The 24058-nt window shown below is 35.1% G+C and overlaps 1 protein-coding gene across 3 annotated transcripts in view; it reads left to right on the forward strand.

Annotated features, from left to right (window-relative positions):
- Window positions 1-24058, forward strand: part of CERS3 (ceramide synthase 3) — a 112484-nt gene that overhangs the window by 16204 nt on the left and 72222 nt on the right. For all 3 annotated transcript variants that reach the window (XM_069098467.1, XM_069098468.1, XM_069098469.1), the window contains exons 3-4: window positions 6020-6193; window positions 15806-15923. In XM_069098467.1, coding sequence (XP_068954568.1) covers window positions 6021-6193; window positions 15806-15923 — 291 coding nt within the window. In that variant the 5' untranslated portion in view covers window position 6020. The remainder of the gene's footprint in view (window positions 1-6019; window positions 6194-15805; window positions 15924-24058) is intronic.

Genomic DNA, 24058 nt, shown 5'->3' on the forward strand with positions numbered 1-24058 from the left:
GAAGTGATGCTGCTCCTCAGGGCCCCTGATCCCTTGGGACAGGAAGTGATGCTGCTCCTCAGGGCCCCTGTTCTTTTGAAACCAGTAGTGATACTGCTCCTCAGAGCTCCTGTTTCATTGGTACCACAAGAGATACTGTTGCTCAGTCTCTGATCCCTTGTGACTGGAAGTGATACTGGTCCTCAGAGCCCCTGCTCCCTCTTGAATGAAAGTGCTCTTCTTCGCCCTTGAACTGTGATCAGGAAGTGGGTATAGGCAATGGAGTCACCAAAAAGCATCTGCTCCTGCACCAAGGGCTAGCATGGGGGTCCCCTGTAACCTCTTTCTGACCAGTTTCCAGGTCCCCTTTACCATTTCTGGCCTGAGAGCTGCTGAAGCTTCTGCTGCTTCTGTTGCCAACCCCTGGTCCCACCACTGCTGGTACATCCTCTTGGGCTCTGGGCCAGCCTCCACCTCGTGTCACAAATCTCTTCTGATCTGAGTCATTTTGGGCTTGAAGATGTCTCACCCTGACCTTTGGTTGACTCTGCCACTCAGAATTCGATTGGATGCTTTATTTTAAAGTTGTTTGGGGGGTCAGATTAGAAGAACTTGGCTGACTGCTTCCTCTACCTTGCCATCTTGGCTCCGGTCCCCCAGAAATTACCTTTGGTCATATATTTCTTGATAATATCCTAATGCCACTTCTGGATAATTCTTCATGTCTTCTCATATGTTCATGCCCAGCTACCTTGTATCCCTCCTTATTCCTTAGGGTGACCTACAACTTTAATATCACAGAAATTTTGTTATTCCATGCCTTGCAGTCTTACAGCATTTTGTGAAGAATTTTGGTAATTGTATAAATAGGCCTTTGTTTTAAGGTGAAGATTGAGGGCATTCAAAATTCTATAATTTCTGGAAAAAGTCCAGCTTGCTGTCTTTCTTCTAGTCAATTCTGAGCCCAGCTAATTGTCATCTATAATATCTGTCCAACATATATGTCTTGATGGACCCACTTTATGGGCTATCGACCTGACTGCCTGTTTGGACAATAAGCATTCTTCATTTATTTACTTTTTTCTGTGTGGATAGTTTGATAGTGCTTCTGAATGATTAGAAATCTCATTTAGGAGGCTCTACAAGATCCTGGGGCTTGATTCAGTCAGCATGGCATGCAGTAACAGAAGCATCTGGAAGACCTAACTATTCTTTCACTTGAACTCTGTACTGAACATCCTCTGTGGCAGTGACAAATACTTTTTGACAGATATTTATATCTTTCCTTCATATCTTACTCGATATTTGTATTAAGGGGTTTCTCAAACTGTATTATCTCTATTGTTAACATTTTTTTCAAGGAATCTTTTGAGATTATAGTGTATGTATAGGCCCTTGGCAAGGCTTGGGAAGTACAAAAGTCTTTAAGATAGTACTACAAAATCATTATGGTCTTTGTCTTATATCTGTAAGTTTATATCTTAGCTATGCATGAAGCAATGTTTTTCTTAATCTTTTAAAAATTATTCTGTAGTTTGTTTCTTAAAGTTTTAGGAAATCCAGATATTTATAGCCTGCTTTTTTCACTATGCCTTCAATGATTTGATCTCCATTGATAGGATAACCATTCCCTCATAGTAAGTTGATCTTTCTCATTCATATTGAGTTATCTACACCAAACTGAATAACCAAAGGAATGTTAAGTGCTTGTCAAATTGGATTTAGATTTAGCATAGGACTTCAAATTGTTCATGTACAACAAATAGATGATAATATTCATCCTCATGTTTTGTATTAAATTAATGAACACTGCTATTTAGTTGAATTGTTAAAGTCAGTCCTGAAGACAGTCAAATAGATTTAGTAAGTTTTCACTGAGATTTAGTAAAACAAAACTGTTTTGGCCCGTTATAAATTAGCTCTTCAGAGTCATATAGTATCTTTCCTTTCAATAAGATATTAATTTCCCTTGCCTTGTTTCAGAGTGAACCTTTACATTGTTAAAAAATCCCAGTAGCTCTGAACCTAAGAACACTATCTCGCCTATTCCATAGTCATTTTTATAGAGGAAGTAGTCAGATCCCGCAACCTCCCCAGTTTTCTCATGCCTTCCAACTGATTAGGTAATGTGAACATTGAAAAAAAGAGTATATGAATGCAAGAGTTCCTTTCTTTCTTTTTTATTATCTTCAGCTTGGCCAATTATACCTGACTCCACTTGTTTTTTCAGTCTACTTCATCTCAGTACCTCCTCTCAGAGGATATTTTCCTTAGTACATATGAAAATAAGCCAGTGATTAGACTATTCTGTGGACAGTGTAAGCTGTAGTTCACTATAATTCCAGTCTGGTCTAAAATTCTTCACTGAAAACTCAAGTTTCTTATTTTTATTACCTTAGAAAAAAGCATTATTTCCAATTGCTAATAAATTCTCAACCCAAATAGTCTCACTTTTTCAATCTTAGCTTTTAAGTTCATATTTAAAAGTGGTTATAGGCCTTCAACCTTTGACTTCATCAACTTTTAAAAATTTTGTATCCATTGAGTCAGAAAGTAATGAGTCATAAAAATCCATGCTGGCTAGGTTTTCTCTCTGCAAGCTAATAGCAGATGAAAGTAGAGAAAGTTGGGCTTAACCATTCCCTAGCATTAGCAGGTGGCCAAACACAGCTGTGTCTGTGATGCCACTATCACAATCACTGCTTCCTCAAAGGAAGCATAAATTAACTGGAGATAAGCTATTTTTACTTAATTGTTTCTCTTCAAAAAAGCAGGTGCAGTCATAGTATAGTACTTAGGCACCATAATGGGAAAAAACTTTAACTGGAGATAAAAAAAAAATTAGGCAGAGGGGAATTGGAAAGGAAGGAAATAAAAATGTGTTCACAGCAAAGAAAATACTAAATAGGTTTGTGAATTATGTTGATAGGTGATTTTATAGCCAGAAACCAAACCAAAACAAAAACCTTAGAGTTGGTCTGTAAGAATGAAAATGAGAGAATGGTGATGATTTTAACTTGTAAGTCTAAGAGGTTCCTGTGGGCTGCGTCACAAATAGTGAATTGTTTACGACTTAGCAGGTAGATGGAACAACTGAGGTCATTGAGTTAGAACCACAGTGAACTCTTAGGTTTACTCCATTGCAGTAACTTTTGTGGGACTTTTAAAGATGTGTGTATCTCTATATCTTGGTATTTATAAGTTGCTTATCTCTCTAGATAGACATTGCTGAAGTATTGTGGCACATAAACAATTGGCACAAAGTTCCTTGAAGATCTTGTTTCCAATATAAGTTCCACATCTTGATAACAACCTTGCCTTCTTCTAAGGCTTTCCTGGGGATCAGTCACCTCTTTGGCACTTAGCATCCCAGCAGACCTAAACAATGTCACCTGGTGCCACTGGCAAGCCTGAAGCATAGGTGTGGGAGTAGGAAGAGGGAGGGAGAAGGAAGGAAGTAGAGAGAAAGACATGTAGAGAGAAGGAAATGGTAGAATGCTACCGGTAGTCTCCTTATTTGCCAAAGCAGTCTTCCTTCCCACTTCTTCCCACTCCTGGGAAATAAAATGAAGTTGTTTTTGACATGATTTATGTTTTGAAGGGGAATTCTCAGAAGAAACTCCTCAGCTAAACTTAGGGTTCAGGGAGCTGAATTGGTTTAGATGTTGGAAGTTGGAGGAGACTTTAGAGGATCAGTTAGCCTACCTCTCTCATTTTACTTAGGAGTAGCAGAATCATTTATCCAACCAAGGATGAAGGGGTGACAGGACCTGTAGAGGACAACAAATAAAAGATCTGGAGTGCTAAAACTGGCAAAGGAGCTGTTACACCAAGCATAGCAGCCTGTTTCCTCACTAATGACACTAATGGAAAGAAAAACGAGGGAGGGAACATACATGTCCCAATTCCACTTTCTTTGCTCTTACAGTTTAACCTTCTTCAATGGGATGAACTAGGTATAAGGTGATGGAAGTTTCAGTAAAGCAGATTTAGACTTCATGTAACAAAAATTTTCCTAACCATTATCACCATACTGAAGTACAACAGATTGCACTGGCAAGAGTTATCCTATGCTAGAGATCTTTAAGCAAAAGCTGAATGAACACTTGTGTTATATTGCAGATGGCATTCCTGTTTCGGCACCATTTTGGAACAGATTTTTTTTTTTTGAGATCCCTACCAACTTTGAGATTCTGTAATTATGTTACTCATTCTCCACTTGAGAGAGACAGGACATGGTGGGGAGGTCAAAGGAGGCTAGGAGGAAAGAGGCAGGCTAGGTTACCTCTCTACAATTAGTGGAGAGAGGATTTTAACTTTAAGTTATATATTCAGCATCTTTATTCTCAGGGTATTGTCATGATCTCTAAGAGAAGTGGTGGTTTAGGTTTTTCCTCAAGATTTGTTCTTTTATCAAGATGTTGCCCCAGTTATGAGCTGAACTGTAGTCATTTATGCTTTAAAAGTAAATCAGTCTTATGAGATAGAGAATATATGGAAGTAGAGGATAGATGAAGGTTGGGAAAAGTAGTGCGATAAGGGATATTGAAGAAGTTTCTTGTTGAAATTTGGTAGTAGATGGGGAAGGAAGAGGTTTTTTTTCTGAAGCAATTTGAAAAGCATTTGAGAAAGAGATTACAAAGAATTTCTGAGTTTTTTATGCCATCTTCTATGTCTTTTGTTGTGTGTTAAAATTGCAGTGACTTTCATATTTCTATTCATAGTCTGCCTGCAAAACAAAAATAGCTATTTAGTATGGTAACGTATAGGGTATCTTCATAGACTGTTTTTAAAGTAAGGCTTTATATTCGACACAAACTTTAGTTTTCAGGAGTTCATTATAATGGCGCCTGCTAGAGCCATTGGACTTCAAGGTCTGTGAGCAGTTTTGTCATAAACCTGGACTTCCAGCAGTTTATGGCTTCCAGTAAAATGTTTTGCTTTAGGCTGAAATCTTATGTGAAAGGACTCTGACCAGAAATAATTGTTCCTTTATTTACATGTTTTCAGAAGAAAAAATGGGTTATTTCTTAATGATGCTTTCTTGGCATTAAAAATTAAATGGGTGAGTTAATGTTTCACAGTGCCTACTGTGAGTAGTGTTTTTGAACATAGAGTGTTTTTTTTTAAATGAATACAGACACACACATACATACTTATAATTAACATAATCAATATGAGCTATTTATTTTTGATGCCATTAGCTGAGTAAAAATTCTACCTATTGACTCCCAAATACACCCATGTAAAAAAGACTGATTTTGATTATAATTTTCTATCCCACCTGGAGTTTCATTTCTAGAGGGAAAGTACAATTTTTATACCTATATGTATGATATTTGGTCATTTTTTAATATAATAGTAAAAACACTCACATATTTTCTGTAATTGACCCAGTCCTATCCCTACTGGAGCTCATGGGTAGAAATATAGAATTGATTGATCAAGATAAGCACACAGGAGCCAATAACATATTGAGGCATATTCTCTATGTGTAAGAAGCTTGACGATCTTTCTCTTGGTGTCTAGTGGAGTTCTGATGTGACTTAAGAGTATTCTTGATCCAAGGTCATTTTCCAAAGTAGAAGGTCACCAGTGTTTACTTATCTCATAGGCTTGTTGTGAGGAAACAGTTTTATAAACTTTAAAATACTAGATAAATGGGAGTTATTTGAACTATAAGTGTATCATGTAAGCTTAATGGGTAATATGTGACAGACAGCATGGTGTAGTGGATAGAGAGCTGCCCTACAAACCAGTATGTGTGAGTTCAAGCCTCATGGTGTGACTCTGGTGAAGTCACTTTTAACTCTCTGAGACAATAACTTACCAAAAAAAAGTACTAACCTGCAGAGATAATTTCTTTATCCCGGAGTTCTCTATACCATTGAAATCATGAGTTCATAAAATTTCAGTCTAGTTGATAATATCAACTTAGATCTATCAGTGTAAGAGGGGAGTTATATCTAGAGAACAATGTTTGTTATGAACTTCTTTTTTCTTATGGTATTAACTTCTTATTCTTTTTCTCTTTCCTTAGAATGCTTCAAACAATTACAGACTTGTTCTGGTTGGAAGAATTATGGCTTCCTCCCACGATAAAATGGTCAGATCTTGAAGATCATGATGGACTTGTCTTTGTAAAGCCTTCTCATTTATATATAACAATTCCCTGTGCCTTCCTCTTATTGATCATCAGATACCTTTTTGAAAGGTAAGTTGCATGTGAGTGTGTTTTGTTTCTTCCATCCATTTATTTTCTTTGTCTATAAAAGGTAATCATTAATTTTACGAAAGAGCAATGTTAGGAAAGTTTATGAATTAAAATTGTATCAGTATATAACTTTAGCAAGAAGGAAAAACTGGCAAAAGTTTGAAATAATAATGATAATAATTAGCATTTATATAGTTCTTTAAGATTTGCAAAGCACCTTACATTTTATAGCATTTGATACAACAATGCTGTGAAGTAGGTGCTATTATTACCTCCATTTTATAGATGAGGAAACTGAGGCTAAGGGAGGTTAAATAACTTGCAGATCGCACAGTTATTAAATACTTGAGGCATGATTTGAACTCAGGCTTTCCTTACTATAAGTGCAGTGCTCTATCCATTTTTCCTCCTAGCTACTCAAATCAAATGGCATTTTGTCCATAAAATCTGATTTTATATTCTATTCATTTTATGGCAAAGGAAGGGAAATTTTATATGGGATGTGTGTGTGTATATATATATATATATATATATATATATATATGTATATATATATAATTGTGGGAAAAACATATCACTATTAGTTTATATTTTTTCAAGCATTTTACCATTTATTCTTGTTTAAATCAGTTTAATCTTATTTGCTACATGTAACTATATTGAAATAGAGCCTCATTTTTCTGTTTTAGTTTGAATTTATATAACCCTTTTTCTTTATATAAAGTAAACAGATGTTCTAGAGTACTTGGATCATTAGTGTTTTCTCCAATGATAGCCCCATTCTGTCCCAGATTCTGTCTTCTGGCTCAGCAGCCATTCAGTTTCAGAACTGAAAATAGGACCCCTCTTAGATTATCAGGAACCTGGAGACAGAAATTGGGAAGGGAGACAAAGTGATTAAAAAGGCGTGTGTATTTAAGACCATTTTCCCTCCACTTTCAGTTACAAATTTTAAGGACTTCTGGTCTAGGGTTAGCATTCCAATCAGTATGCCCTGACACTTCTGTGCCTTATCAGAACCACTTTAGTAACAAGAATTTTATAGCTCTTTAAGATTAATGTTCTCTTCACAACACCCCTGAGAGATAAATGCTGTTTTTACTCCAATGTTAAAGATGAGGAAACTGAGGCAGACAGAGTTTAAATGACTTGCCCAGATTCACACAGTTAGTAAGTGTCTGAGTAAGGTCCTCTTGATCCCAAGTATAGTACTTTATTCATCTAACTGTCCAATATGTCCTGGTTTGAGGGTGATTTAAGAGGTACATAAGTTCAAGGGTCCACAAAATAAATAAATTAACCCATGTTAAAATATAAACCCAAGCAAACATATGTGGAAGAACTGCTTTACCTTTTGTTAGTTGTATATCATTTCCATGAAAGGAAAAAGGAGGGTAGCCAGCAATCTCTTTGTCTTTAATACTTGTTTGTTCTTCATTGTCAAAAAGCTAATCTTTATCTAATTCAAAGGATTCATTGTTTAAAAAGAGGGTCTGTGTTCTCAAAAAAAAGTTTTTGGGACTCAGTTCTACAGAAGCAGCTTCTGAATTGCTTTGCAGGATGGGACTGAAAGGAGATTTGTGTATTTCATAGTTTTCAAAGTATAAGAAGACTTTTTTTCTAGGAAATTTGCTTTAAAAGATCTAGACCTTAAATACACACACACACACACACACACACACATACACACCCCCCCACACACATACACACCATACTTTTGAACCTCCTATTATATGCATACACATGTGTATATATATGTGCGTGTGAATACAAACGTGTATGTATATAATAGAAGGTTAAGATGTGAATTATGTATATACATACACACATACTTGTACATGCATATACATATATGCACAATATATACATATAGATTTTTGTGGGTGTGGTAGAGTGAAGACTCCCACAATTCAATAGTATCCTTCCCCTTCCCCCCTTTTATTTCTCCCTCCATGGAAGCATTTAAAGAAAGCTCTGGATTCTTATCTCCAAGAAAATCCTTGAAACAATCAACTATTTATTACTTTTTCCTGATTATATGTAAAACAACTTTTAACATTGATTTAAAAAAAATTGAGTCCCAAATTCTCTCCCCACCTCCTTTCCTCTCCTTCCTCTTCAATTGAGATGACAAGCAATTTGATGGAGATTACACATGTGCAGTACTGAGAAATATAATTTCCATATTTGTCATATTGTAAAAGAAAACACAGACCAAAAAGATAAAACAAGAAAAATAAAGCTTAAAAAAGTATGCTTCAATTTGCATTCAGACTCCTTTAGTTCTTCCTCTGGGAGTGGATAGCATTTTTCATTGTTAAGTCCTTTGAAATTGTTTTATAACACTGTATTGCTGAGAATAGCTAAGTATTTCATAATCAATCATTATATGATATATATATATATATATATGTATTTGTATAATGTTTGTATAATGTTCTCCTGGTTCTTTTCCTTTTACTTTGTATCAGTTCATGTAAGTTTCTCTAGATATTTCTGAGAGTATTCTACTTGTCATTTCTTATAGTACAATAGTATTCCATCACAATCATAATATGACAACTTGTTCAGCCATTCTCCAATTAATGGGAATCTCTTTAATTTCCAATTCTTTACCACCACTAAAAAAGCTGCTATAAATATTTGTGTACTTGTAGATAATTTTCCTTTTTGTTTCTTATCTTTTTGGGAAATAGACAGTAGCAGTGGTATTACTGGGTCAAAGGATATTAATGGTTTTATAATCATTTGGGCATAGTTCCAAATTACTCTCTAGAATGGTTGAATCACTTCACAATTAATGTCTCAATTTTCCCACATCCTCTCCAACATTTGTCACTTTGCTTTTCTGTTATATTAGCTAATCTGATAAGTATGGAGTGGTACCTCAGAGTTGTTTTAATTTGTAGTTATCTAGTTAATAGTGATTTAGAGCATTTTTTAATATAGCTAGAGATAGCTTTGATTAATTCACCTGAAAACTGCATGTTCATATACTTTGACCAGTTACCAATTGGGGAATGACTTGTATTCTTATAAATTTGCCTAAGTTTTCTATATATTTGAAAAATGAGGCCTCATAAAGAGAGATGATACAAAATTTTCTTCCAAGTTATGATTATTAGTTGTTATTTCCCTCCATCCTATTTTCCTCCCCGTTTATCTTTTTCTCTCTCCTTTCACTCTGTGCCTCCTTAAAAGTATTTTGCTTCTGATTACCGTCCCCTCCAAGCCCCACTCCTCACTTCTCTTTTTCCCTTCCCTTCTAACTTTCCCGTAGGGTAAGATAGATTTCTATGCCCAAGTGAGTGTGTATGTTATTCTGTCTTTGAGCCAATTCCAATGAAGGCAAGGTTCAAGCACTACCATTTCCCATTTCCCTTATCTCTCCACTGTAAAAGGTCTTTCACACCTCTTTTACATCAGATAATTTACCCTATTCTACCTCTCTCTTCCCCTTTCTCCTAGTGCATTCCTCTTTCTCAACCCTCAAATTTATTTTTTTTAGATATCATCCCATCATATTCACACCTGTGCTATCTTTCTATATGTACACTCCTTTTGACTGCCATAATAATGAGAAAGTTCTTAGGAGTTAACAAGGATCATCTTCTCATGTAGAAATGTAAACACTTTAACTTAATGAAACCCTTATGAATTCTCTTTTCTGTCTACATTTTAATGCTTCTCTTAAATATTGTATTTGAAATTCATATTTTCTATTCAGCTCTGGTCTTTTTATCAGGAATGCTTTAAAATCCTCTATTTTATTAAAAGACCATTCCACTTCCTCGCCAAAGGCTTATACTAATTTTTGTTAGGTAGGTGATTCTTGGTTATAATTCTGGCTCCTTTGCCCTCCAAAATATCGTATCCCAAGCCCTCTGATCCTTTAAGGTAGAAGCTGCCAAATCTTTTGTTATCCTGACTGTTGGCTCCATAATATTTGAATTGTTTCTTTTTGGATGCTTGCAATATTTTCTCTGTGACCTGGGAGCTCTGGAGTTTGGCAATAATATTTCTGGGAGTTTTTATTTGGGGATCTTTCAGAGGGTGATCAGTGAATTCTTTCAATTTCTATTATACCCTCTGGTTCTAGAATATCAGGGTGGTTTTCCTGGATCATTTCTTGAAGGATTATGTCTAGGTTTTTTCTTTGATCATGGCTTTAAGATAGTCCAATAATTCTTAAATTATCACTCCTGGATCTATTTTCCAGGTCAATTGTTTTTCCAATGAGATATTTAAATTTTCCTCTGTTTTTTTCCATTTTTTCAATTTTGTTTTGTTTCTTGATGTCTTGCAGAGTCATTAGCTTCCATTTGCCTAATTCTAAATTTTTTTTTTGCTTTTTGGAGTGGGGGAAGGTAGGGCAATTGGGGTTAAGTGACTTGCCCATGGTTGCATGGCTAGTTTGTGTGTGTGTGTGTGTGTGTGTGTGTGTGTGTGTGTGTTAAGTGTCTGAGGCCAGACTTGAATTCAGGTTCTCCTGACTCCAGGGCTCTATTCACTGTGCCTAGCCACCCCTTTAATTCTAATTTTTAAGGAATTATTTTCTTCAATGAGATTTTGTACTTCTTTTTCCTTTTAGTCAAATCTGTTTTTTAAGGAGTTCTCTTCAATGAATTTTTGTGCCTCTTTTACCATTAGGACTATTCTATTTCTTAAGATGTTATTTTCTTCAGTATTTTTTGTGCTTCTTTACCAAGCTGTTGCCTTTTTTTCTTGTTTCTTGAATCAGTGCCATTTCTTTTCCCAGGTTTTTCCTCTTTGTCTCTTATTTCATTTTTTAAATCCTTTTTGAACTCTTCCAGGAATTCCTTTTGGACCTTAAGTTCAATTCATTTTTTTTTTTTTTTTGGTTTTGGGTGTAGCAGTTTTGACATTGTTGTCTTTTTCTGAGCTTGTCTTGATCTTCCTTGTTACCATAATAACTTTTTATGGTCAGATTCTTTTTTGTTTTTCATTTTGCTCATTTTGCAGCCTATTTACTGACTTTTAACTTTATGTTAAAGCTAGACTCAACTCCTGGGATAGAGGAGGCATTATCTCAAACTTCAGGTTTTTTTATGCAGCTGTTTTATGAGCTAGTTCTTCCAAATATATATGATCTAAGGAGAGGTGTGGTCACTACTCTCCTGGTCTGTGATCTAGTCTATGAGTGACCACAAGCACTCTTTTCTACCCTGTAACTGTCCCCAGGGTCCCCACTTCCCTGTGGCTGTAAGCTCTGGTGTGTTAGTGCTCCTCCTCCCCTGGGACTGTGCCTAGGATTATGATCTGGATCAAGTATGGGCAATGAAACAGAATCCTACACCCAGTGCCAGCAAAGGAACCCCTGTCATCTCCTTCTCACCACTTGTCTCACCCCTTGTTGTCTGTGGACTGAGAATTCTAGAAGACTCTACTGCCAATTCAGTTGCCCCCAAGGCCTGCTGTTATCTCGCTGAAGTGTGGCCTTTTGTTATCTTACCAGGGCATTTTCTGTGCTGTACTGAGCTCTACTCTTACACTGGTAAGACAGACCTTTCCTGCTGACCTTCTAAGTTGTCTTGGACTGAAAAATTGTTTCACCCCATCCTTTTGTGGGTTCTGCTACTCAAGAATTAGTTTTGAGGCATTAAAGTTGTTTGTAGTAGAATTTGGGAGAGCTCAAGCAAATCCCTGCCTTTTCTCTACTGCTTGGCTCTTCCCCCACAAACACATTTTTAAAAAGGAATCATGAAAGATAACTACACAAATCTTAATTTCTAACTTTATTGTATTTGTGTTCTATTATTTGTACCTATGTAACTTGCCTTTTCATACTTTATATAGGCTGCCAAAATTTTTCTTTTTATCTATCTAAGTCACAGATGCTTTTTCTATTTTTTTCAGTTCTGAATTCATTTCCTCACCGTCTCTTCACTCCTCACTCCTGCCCAAATTAGAAGGAAAGAAAGGCAAAACCTATTACACAAAATGATTTTCTTAAAGTATTGCTCTGACCAGTTCAGTATTCTTCTCAAGAAGATTCAATAGGTTCCTTTTGCTTCTAGAATCAAATACAAACATCTCTGTTTGGCATTTGAAGCCCTTCACATAGTGTCTGGAATATAGAAAGCTCTTGACTAAAGTTTTTGACTATTAACTGACTGTGTCTAGGCTATCTTTCTACACTTTGTATCTATTAATGCTTTTCATATTCCCTCTCACAAGTTGCTAAATCTTGCTGTTTTTACCTCTGCAATGCTTTTCAGATCTTACCCCTTCTCTCTACTCACACAGCTACCAGTCTTACTCAGGGTCTCATCACTTCTCACCGAGGTTATTGCAATAGCCTCCTAATCAGTCTCCCTGTCCCACATCTCTCCTCATTACGATTCATCCTACACACCAAACAAAAATGATTTTCCTTTCCAGTGATACCTTTCTGCCTCTAGGATAAAATATAAATGCCTATGTTGAGCCTTCAAAAATCCTACGCAGCCTGGCCCCAACCAATTTTTCCAGTCTCCTTGGAATTTATTCCCCCTCCCACATTCTCCAGTCCAGGCAAACTTACCTCCCCATTACTTATACAGGATACTTCATCTCCTCTTTTTACACTAGTTATTCACCATGTCTGGAGTTCCCACCATCTTAAAGTCTATCTGACAGCATCCCTTTCTCTTTCAACAGACAACTCAAGCCATCATTTATATGAAAAAGACTTTCTTGATTCCCCTTTTCCTCCACCACTAGTTACCTCCCTTTCAAATTTCTTTACTTTTAACTAGTTTGTATTTATTTTCTTTATATTTATTCTGCATATAATTATATATGTACTTATCTCCCCATTAGAATGGAATCTCCTTGCAGCAGGAGTTATTTCTTTCTTTGTACTTATATCCAGCATAATTAGTGCCTTACACATAATTGATGCTCAATAAATACTGATCATTTGGTTGATTGATTGTTCAGATCACACAATCTACCCTCCATTTTCATCTCCTGGCTCCCCACTTTTGCACCCTGACCCCCTTCCTGGAATGCCTTTCTTCTCTACCTCTGTCTATATGCCTAAGCTCCTTGGAAAGCTTGGTCCAAGCACTCTCAGGCCCTTCCTAATAACCCTGTCCCCCATTACATCACATTTAATTTGTTTAGATTTTTGTAGCACCAACAATTGTAAATATTCCATAATAGTGCTCAGTTACAAAATATAATAGACTCTCCATATAGAAGATTCTCCAAGAAGAAAACATTATTCAAACACCATAAAACTCAATCACCAAATCAGAAAGCCGAATCCATCATAGTAGCAAAGACATTAATACACCATAACAACACAGAGAGCCATAACATCCTTTAACCTTCCCACAAACCAACCCAAACCAACCAAAGCAAGTCTAGCTGTCTCTCTGGGTGTGTCCTCTCTCTCTCCCATCATCTAGCTGCTTTGACTCCCTGCTTCCTGTGAGCTCTGCTCCACCCTTCAGCAGACTCCTTCTGCCACAGGCTCCATGTGACTACATTCAGCCTATTAGACGGCAAGGGAAATCTTCAAATCAGGGAAGGTCTTCAAATTCCCATAGGCCTATTAAGGGGCCGAGAAGATCTTTAAATTGCCATTACCATTACAATTTTGCACCTACTTAGTGTTATGTCTCCCAATAGAATGTATGTTTTTGAGAGCAAGGGCTGGTTTCTTCTTGCTTTAAATTTTAAATGAACTATACTAGCACCTAATAAAGAGCTTGGCACATAGTAGAGACTTAATAAATAACTCATTAATGAATTAATTTAGTAAAATGTGAATACATATCCATATAAATATATTATAGAATTTGTGATATAGTTATATCATTCTTAATTACAAAATGACCTCCAAAACCACATTTTATTTTTGTACGGTTTTTTTTTTTAGTTCCTAATGTATGTTGATGATAGAAAGAACTGAAATAGAACGTTATATTGGTATATTTTTTCCATTCCTTTCATTATAAGAATGATATTTTCAGTTCTTAACTCTGGGTATATTCACTGAACAAGAAGAAAATTGCCTTTTATTATTATTTTGGTCTAACCCCGTAATTTTCTTTGGGCTAAGAGGACCTGTGGTTTCATTAGCAAGATGGTCACTAGAAAAGAGCAATTGGAGGATTCAAATCCCAACTCTGCTATTTACCACCTGTATGAACTTGAGCAAGTCAATTAACTTCTCTGGCCCTTAGTCTTATCTGCAAAATGAGAGGCTTGGACTCCATCGTATGGTGGAAAGAGTACTGAAATTGGAGCCAAAGAACCAGGGTTCAAATCAAAGCCTGGCTGCTCACTACCTGCGTGACCTTGGGCTAGTCAGTTGAGTTTCAGTTTCCTCTTTAAAATGAGGAGATTGGACTTGATGGTGTTTGGTAGCTGTTGTTTAGGTGTCATTTTTAGTTCTAAATCTGTGATCCTATGAACTTTAAAATACACATAGGTTTTCTTATGCCAGCAGCTCAGAACTGGGTACAGTATGCCTGTCTCATGTTATCACACAGTGAACTTAGATATAAATCTTTTGCATATTATTTTTGTTTCACCTTACATGTTTTTCATTTTTGCTTATGATTCCTGAAAACTATCTTTCTGGGGGGGGCAACAATTAATTAAACATCATTAAGGTGATACTGTCAATTTAGACTGGTTCTTCCTTGATTTATGAGGCATCAGATAAGATTTTGCCAGTCCCAGAGATACACGTTTTACAGAATAAATTTCTTAATTGGAAAATTCCAGACTTTTTTTATAAGTGGACAGTTATTTTGCAAATTTTGTCACCTAATTCATCCAAAAAATGGCTGAAGTAGTTGGAATTATTACAAATCAACTTAAACCTTTGTTTGAAAGTTTTTAAATCTTGCCTTGCTTTAGTATTTTCAAGGATGTTTTAGTTTGTTTTTACATGTTGCTGCATTTTCAATTTTTAGTTGACAGTATTAGGGCCATTTCCAAGGAAATTTTGGCTTGGAAATTTGATGGCATGTAAATCTTAGCAAATAGTCTTGTGAGTTTTCCTGTCAAATTTTGCTAATCCCAGAGGTGTGAGTAAGAAACTGAACTAAATGACTGAATGTTTATTCCCAACTAAGCCTTCTGTCTTTAAACATAATAGATCCTAACCTGCAGGCAAAACTTAAAAGTTCAGAGTCATTGACAAAATTGTAGGAAAGAAACTTGCCACTTAAAAATGTCAGAATCACACAGAATTTGGACTAGGTAAAATACCCAACTAGTTGCATTTAAGTCCATGTCATCAAATGTAACTTTCTGGGAATAGAACATTTATTTATCTTAATTATTGGGAGTCATGAGAGTGAAAATGCAAGAGGTAATGTAACTTTATTTTAATTCCTAGACTTGCATAGAAACATGGTTTGATTGCTACAAACTGCATTTCAAATTTTTGTCTAGTGTTTTAATGTTTTTTCCCCCTTTTAAGCTACTGCCTTTGTGCAAGTCCTGAAATGTTTCTTTCTCTACACTTCTGCTATACAGATGTTTGATCCAGGCAAAGTCAGCAATAATACAAATAAATGACCAGTCTTTTGGTAGAATCTTAATTTGAGGGCTAAGCTCTTCATTTTCTCTTCTTTTATACTCTTACAGATTTATTGCCACACCTCTAGCAAAGACTTTGGGCATTAACAAGGAAGTCCCCAAGAAGATTCAGCATAATCCTGTCTTAGAGAATTTTTTCATCCGTTCTACCAGGCATCCTTCCCAAGTAAGCATATTAATTCTTAGCAGATAGCTTTTGGATCAGAAAACCTCAAACTTAATGTTTTAATCAGGCATCCATAGTTTACCTCATCTGCTTAAAGAATCTGTTCCAGTTGACCTGCAGATGATTTGATTCATTTGGACTCATTTCATTATCCTGCTGACAGGGCACACAGCATCCAAAACAAAATAAAAATGATAGATAAATGTTAATGGTTGATTCAACATAAAGGAATCAATGTTTAATGTTATTATCTTTAATAGTAAAAGGATAAATTATATTGATCAAAAGGGGACATCCCTAAAATGAAATTATTTGGAACTCATCCAAGATTCCATACCTTTGATTTGCCATGATGCCACAGAAGCTCATCTGAGCTCTGAACCAGACCTTTTATGACATAGGTTTGGTGACTTCATTTATAGTAGAAGAAATTCATAATTCTAGAGATGACTGACCCTACTGGTCAACATGAATGAAGTGTAGTTCAGACAGAGTAACTTCAAGAATATATTTTGACTTATCTTACAAGTTTTCACATAAATCTGGATGATAATAAGACAGGTCTTGAGCCAAAACCCTTGGTCTTTAAACGGTATTGACTTGTTTTGATCATAAAGTGACACACTGAAGGATAAATGACCTGACAAGTCTGGGACAATTTTCTCCACCAATTTGCTCAGGGATATCCCTAATATCCTGAGCTATCCTTTCATTTTAATTGTTTGTTTGATGGTGATAAGGTACATTGGTGATGGTTTGGTTTCCAGTTTGTACATGTTCCTTAAGCTGTACTAATATAAATGAAAATATATTTTTAGAAATTAATGTATACTGAATTTTCCATGTTTTGATAATCCTGTTGGCAGTACCTCTTTACCTGAGTATTATTAGCAGCAGAAAATATTCCTTTAAGTTCAGTGACAGGTAATAGTTAAGGTGCTTTGTTGTTGTTGTTGTTGAGTTATTTTTCCATCATGTCTGACACTTCCTGACCCTATTTGGGGTTTTCTTGGCAAAGACACTGGAATGGTTTGACCTTTCCTTCTCCCGTTCATTTTTCAGATGAAGAAACTGAGGCAAACAGAATTTAAATGACTTGCCCAGGGTCACACAGCTATCTTACTAGCTTATTTGAAGCTAGATTTGAACTCATGAAGATGAATCTTCCTGATTCCAAGCTCAGTGCTCTAACCATTTAGCTACCCTGATTGAGGTGTTAAGTCATTATAAATGCCAAATTTGTCTCATTCAAAGGTGTTGTATATGGAGTTCACCTTGAAGTCTCTATATAAGGCAATCTCTTAATGTATCATTAAATTGGCAAACATACATAAAATTGAAGCACCATGGAGCATTATAGCAATATAAATAATTTCCTCATCAGGCTATTGATTTTAAATATAAAAATTTAACTTAGAACAAAGACTGATGATGATGGAAAGATATGTACTTTCATTAGCTCTGCAAGTTCAAAGATTTTATTGACTGTAAAAGGATATAGCATATTGTTAGGTACCTTACATATTCCTTCAGAGCCTTCTATTTTGCAGAAGCATATTCAATGTAAAATTTTCAATTATTGAGCTAATTGATATGAATAAGAGCAACTGGTATTTGTATAGTACTTCAATGTTTACAAGCCATTTTACATACATTTTCTTGTTTGATTCCTGCAACAGCCGTTTGAGGCAAATGCTATTATAATTCACATTTTACAAATGAGAAAATTGAGATTGAGAGAGATTAAATGACTTATCCAAGCTCTCATTGCTAGTTGGTGTCAAAGGCAAAATTTGAACTCAAGTGTTTCTGAATCCACATCCAACATTCTACCACATATTTTATTAGCATGTCCTATAGGGACCATTCACAACAGATATCTACTTAGGTTCCAGGGGATGAAGCCATACTGCCTGCATTTGAGTGTTAGGTTGGGATCAGTGACAGAGAAGTCTCAAGTCTTCTATAGGATAATGGCATATGTGTAGGAACTGAAAGACTAAAGCCTCTTAGTAGCATGGAAGGAATCCTTGGCTTCTTAAAACTACAGCAGTGGAATTCCAGCCAAGCTCTGGTTATTTTGCCAAATTGGAAAGACTTTTGGAGAATGATCTGGCAAAAAGAGACTGTGCTTTCCAAGGAATATTCTACCTAAGACTAGAGAAGCTTATTACCAGAAAGTTGGTCCTGGAAATGATGAAATATGGTCATGGCAACCCCATGAAGCAACAGAAAAATGTCTAGGTTGTTTTTTCAGTCCATCTAATTCAAATAGCCTAAGCCAAGCAGAGGTGATTCACTCCAACTTTAGTTTATCATAGTTAAAACCAACAAATTGCAGTAATGAAAACTGGTGAAGATTTTTGTTTGTTTTGGAAAGTGACAATTTGTATGTTTAATTTTAACAGCTGTAGACCATGGAAATGGTATCATCTAATGAGAACACAGTTTTAGTATATGTCATGAGATCTTTGGAATGTTATCTTCTGATTCTGTTTAGGTCATTCTTACTATGAAAAGGAAAAATGATTTCTAGGAAGGGTATGATATTGACTTATTATATAGATGGGATGTTAATACTTGATTACAAAACAAGGCAAACTTGTGGCCAGAATTAACCAAATCATAATCCATGAGATCATGAAATAGCCAACTTGTTCTTACCTCAAGCATCATTCTAACCTTCTTGGGGTCTAGCTTTTCATTTTTAAATTGGGGGCTATCTGAAATATCAATTTCATATTTTTTATTACACATAGTCATGTGTTTAATCATGTTAATTGAATTTAATTACATATCTTTTAAAAGGAAAAAAAGAATCAAGTAACATGTATCAAGTAGAGACTATTTCATAGGTGGATTCCTTTTTAGGGGCCTGAATACATTTGGAAGTTTGAAAACTCCATTGGTCATAATTTTAACGTAAGACATTAAGGGAAATGTCATATCAGACATTTGCTCTACTTACATGAATTGAAGCTATATGCCAGCTCTAAAACAAATTACTCAAGATATTGAATTATGAATAAATATGGTATGTTACACTCTTAGAATTTGGTTTGCATAAGTGAAGGTAAAAATAAGTAGTAAAAGGAGAACTTGAGGAGATAAATAGATTTGTAATCAAAAAATTAAAAAAAAATTTACCCAAAGGAAAACTTTTTAAATCAGAGGAATTAACCACATAATAGTTAAAGAAAATCTTTTCAAAAAGAGCATTCTGTTTATTGAATTACTGAATTTTAGAGCTATGTGTGACTTTAGGCATTATCTAGCCCAATCCCTTCATTTTACAGTAGGAAGTAGAATCAGAGGGGTTATTTTATTAGGTCACATAGCTGGAAGAGCCAATTATAGAACCTGAATTCTCATGCTCTTTCCTTTATACAACATGACTCTTATCAGTCATGATAAGAAAAAAAGCCACACACACACATACACACAGTATAGGTAGTAAAATTAAGATAGTAAAGTAGTGTTTGTTGTACACAGTCTAAATTGTTTGACAGTTCAGTGTGATTTAATGTAGCTCTAAATAGTACCATAAATAATAGAATCAGACTTGGGCCCTACAACTTGAATTATAGTGACTTGAATAATATTATGTTGTAAGAAACTCACTAATATTCCATAGTCCTAGAGAAGACTGATTGTTGGTAAAAAATAAATGAAGGCCAGGAAAGAACAGAATGCCTTCAAGAATATATGTTGATACATTGTATATATCATTCAAGATGTGCAATGGAAATAGTTGCTGTACTGCACCAAGAAGGTTACAGAGTACTAATTAATATCACCAATTTGTGTTGTGAAATAATCAAGGCAGTATTTCTGTATCATCAGAATATAACCTATGCATATTAGTTAGTAAAAAATGACCATAGTTTTATACCATTGGAATTTAGGAAAATAAAATATAATAACCCAGTAGTTTATAACAAATGATACATCAATATATTCATATATGTTATCAAAAAGAAATTCAAAATACTTCTGCATATTAGCTTGGAAAAAGATTATGTAGATAAAACTGTCAAATTTATAGGAAGGGGAATGCAAGGTTATATGTTGGGTGTGACCAAAAGTTTTGTTGTGATGATTCAGGATGGAATTATTACCCCTAAAAAGTATTGCCATACATATAATGATGAAAAGTTTGGCAATACGTACAGATTGTGTATGATATGGCTTTGTGACTAGTGACAATGGAACAAAGTATGCTTCACTTTGGCTACCATGGATTGCACTCATATAAATAATCATATTTTCATAATACTACTAAAATCATACATAAGCAACCAGTCCTCAAATGTGACTTGATAAATTAACAAAATATTTAACACATATGGACCTAAGAAACACAATATATGTGTATATAGAAGTATATGTGCATAGATATATGTGTAATGTGTATGTATATTAATGTAACTACTTCAAGATGTATTGGGATAATGCCATAATAACATACCAACAATCCTAGCCAACAGATCAAACATTCTTCTATTTGATAAAACTAATAATGCAGTGGAACTTATTGTGCTAGCAGCTTTACTTTGTAAAAACATCAAAAAGCTTATGCTCCTTTCCCCCAAACCAACAAAATCCCCTTAACCTCCAAAGCATAAATGTGCTGCCCTGGTAAAGAAGTTAATGCAAATATGGAAATAATAGTGGCTAGCATTTATATAGGGCTTTAAGATTTGCGTCTTATCACATTTGATCTTCACAGAAATCCTGTTGCTTGGGGTCACACAAATGATGTATCCAAGGGAGGATTTAAATTTAGTTCTCCTTGGGTTCAAATCCAGCATTGTATCCGCTACTCTAAATATTGATCTCAAATGAGAAAACCTAAAAATAAAGGGGGTTACCTTGAAAACTAAGGTGATTTCGTATATGGATATGTAAGGGCATCATAGTTGTGCTGTCATTGTGGTGTCACTTCAAAAGACTCTCCTCCCCATCCATATCTTGTTGGAAGTGGAGAGGAAATGGCTTGAGTGGATATGATTTCCTCACTTCTGTCTAGATTCCTTGGTACTGCAGAGTTCAGAGAAATTATTCAAGAGACAACTGAACACAGTTGCCATATATATCTTTCCATACTTCCTTGTATGCTTCATAGGGATAGGTATGAGGACTAGATCTGTACTTTCACTGGTTAGAGAACTCTCAGGCAGGGAAATTCCTTCTACCAATGCAGGTCATCATCTTCTGTGTAGTTTATAATCTTGGAGAACTGCCTAGAATACAAAGAAATGAAATTATTTCCCCAGGGTCATAATCCAGTATATCAGAGGTAGAATCTGAATCCAAGTCTTCTTGGTTCTTAAACCAGTCCACCATCTACTATGCCACACTGACTCTCTTTGTATACTCCATATTTATCACTTTTATTTCACTACATTAAATTAGCATACTCCACATGCCAGTATTAAATATTGTCATAATTGAACATTTAAGTTGCTTCTGGTTTTTGTTATTACAAATTTATAGCAGCTCTGAATAGTTTTTGTACAGATATGTTTTGGGGATAGGATCCTAGGTATGATTTGAAAGATAGAATCCATTTTTTGCTTTTATTCGATATTTACATATTACTGTCCAAAGTGTTTCTTCTAGTCTGCATTCCTTCCCATCAACAGTCTTCTCATAGCCCTGACAATATCTCCTTCCCCAACCCCAAGTTTGGTAAGTTTAAAGTGATATCTTAAGGTTGTCTTGTTTTGCATTTTTCTGATTATTAGGGAATTTGAGCAACCACTCATACAGTTATTGAAGTTATATTCCTTCCTTTATAAATTGTCTCTTTGGGGTGGTTAGGTGGCACAGTGACTAGAGCACTGGCCCTGGAGTCAGAAGGACCTGAGTTCAAATCTGGCCTCAGACACTTAACACTTACTAGCCATGTGACCTTGGGCAAGTCACTTAACCCCAATTGCCCTGCCTTCCCCCCTCCAAAAAAAAAAAAGCAAAAAAAAATAGTTCATTAACTTTCCACTGAAAAGTATGTATTATTAGTCTTATATATTTCCATATATATTCTGGATATCACACTGTTTTCTGGCATATTTGCTGCAAATATTTTTGCAATGTTTCAAGCTACATAAATTTTGTATAATAATCCAACATTTTATAATCCAACATTGTATAATAATCCAACATCCATGTTATTCCAGATACTAAGTCATTTTCTTATAGTAGTACATATTTCTCTTTCCCAAAAGAGAAGTAGGAATTGATTTCATCATTGAAATTATTTGGGAGTGGTTTAGAAATGTATCATATGTTACCGATTAGGTATAAAAACAAATGGTCAATATCGGTTTGAGTTGGCCCCAAGTTAATTTTCAGAATTGTTGAAAAGTATGGTATAATAAAAAGAATATTGGACCAAGAGTTAAGAGTTTTAGGACCAGATGTGCCACTGACTAAGTATGACTTCTTGGAGAGACCATGGTGTATTGAAAAGAATATGAAAATTTTACTAAAGACATCAAGGTCTAAGTCCTGCTTCAAACTTACTAGCCATTATATAATCTCTCATCCTCAGTTCAAGGTATAAGAATGTTGTCATTGGAGCCAGAGGACCTGAATTCAAATTCCATCTCTATCATGTAACTTTGGGCAAGTCACTTAACCTCTCTGTGCCTCAGTTTCCTCATCTATAACATGAGGGGGTTGAACTAGATGACCTCTAAGGCCCTTCTGAATTCTAAATCACTTAAATTTTCAAGGATTTAGTTTCCTAATTTTTAAATGAGAACATTGAACTAAATAATGTCGAAGGTCTTTTATAGCTTTAAATCTCTGTTCATTGGGTTTTAGTAACAGTATCTGTGAAGGGGTAATTGAGCATCAAAATCTATGTTTCTTTAAGTTTTATAAATTCTTATTCTAATAACATACCTCCTAATTATTTATTTACTAACATGTGAAAATAGCACATAACATTTAAAAAATTATACAACCTTCAAATAATTTATATTTGTCTTTGTAGTGAATGGCTTTTTCTATGTTTTGTTGTATTTTCTCCTAATACTTCTGTTAACTTGCTGTAGAAAATGGTGCTTTACTTTTAAGAACTGTATGAACCTTTTTGTGCCCAAAGTGGCAATATTTTTTATTTGTCCAATTACCCTCTGTCTAATTTGCACAAGTATTTCAAAGATCTGTGCTTTAATTGATGTGGGCATTGCTTCAACAATGCATTCATAATCTCTGTATAACTTAGGAGATAGTTTTTAAAAATTGCTGTGACTGAAAAATTTATCACTATTTGGCAAATATGACTATCTGGACTAAGAAAAAATCCTCCCACTAAAACCAAACTCAAAACCTTTCCAGCCTTTTTATCACTTGCCAGATCATGTATTACTCTGATAACCTTTGAGAACCAGGGTGGCTAGTATCCCAAGAAAAGGCATTGGATGAGTACTTTAGTGGAAATACAAAACTGCAAATTGTCTACCTGGCTTTTGTGGCACAGTTTGTTTTTTTTTTATGGTTTTTAAACTATATAGTTTTTAAACTATGACAAACTCAGATTTGCCTTCCAGCGTGTATATTGTTAGAAATTATTATTGAATTATAGATGGCAGGTCTTGAAGAAATACCTTATTTCTCAGAATCTCAGAGAAGTTTCTTTCAAGTCCAATCAGCATTAATTTTAAACATTTTCTGAGCTCATAACTCAAAGTATCTGCCTCAAGGTCATGCAGAAAATTGCTAATAGAGTTTCACTTAGTTCCACTACAATGACTAACATTTGGTCCTGATCCTTATTTTCAAATAGTATTTTATTTTTTCCAATACATGTAAAGATAATTTTTAACATTCATTTTTAAAAATTTTGAGTTCCAAAATTTTTTCCTACTTCCCTTCCATACCTCATCCCTGAGACAATAAGCAATCTGATGTAGTTTATATATGTACAATCATATAAAACATATTTATCATGTTGTGAAAGCAGACCAAAAGGATACACACACACACACACACACACACACACACACACACACACACATGAAAGTGAAAAATAGTATGCTTTAATCTGCATTCAGACTCCATAAGTTCTGTCTCTGGAGATGGATAGCATTTTTCATTGTGAGTCCTTTGGAATTGTCTTGGATCAT

Source organism: Petaurus breviceps, unplaced genomic scaffold, assembly GCF_028583685.1.
Source record: "Petaurus breviceps papuanus isolate PSGF00001 unplaced genomic scaffold, PetGlider_PUasm1.0 37, whole genome shotgun sequence".
In the NCBI taxonomy this organism is placed as follows: Eukaryota; Metazoa; Chordata; class Mammalia; order Diprotodontia; family Petauridae; genus Petaurus; species Petaurus breviceps.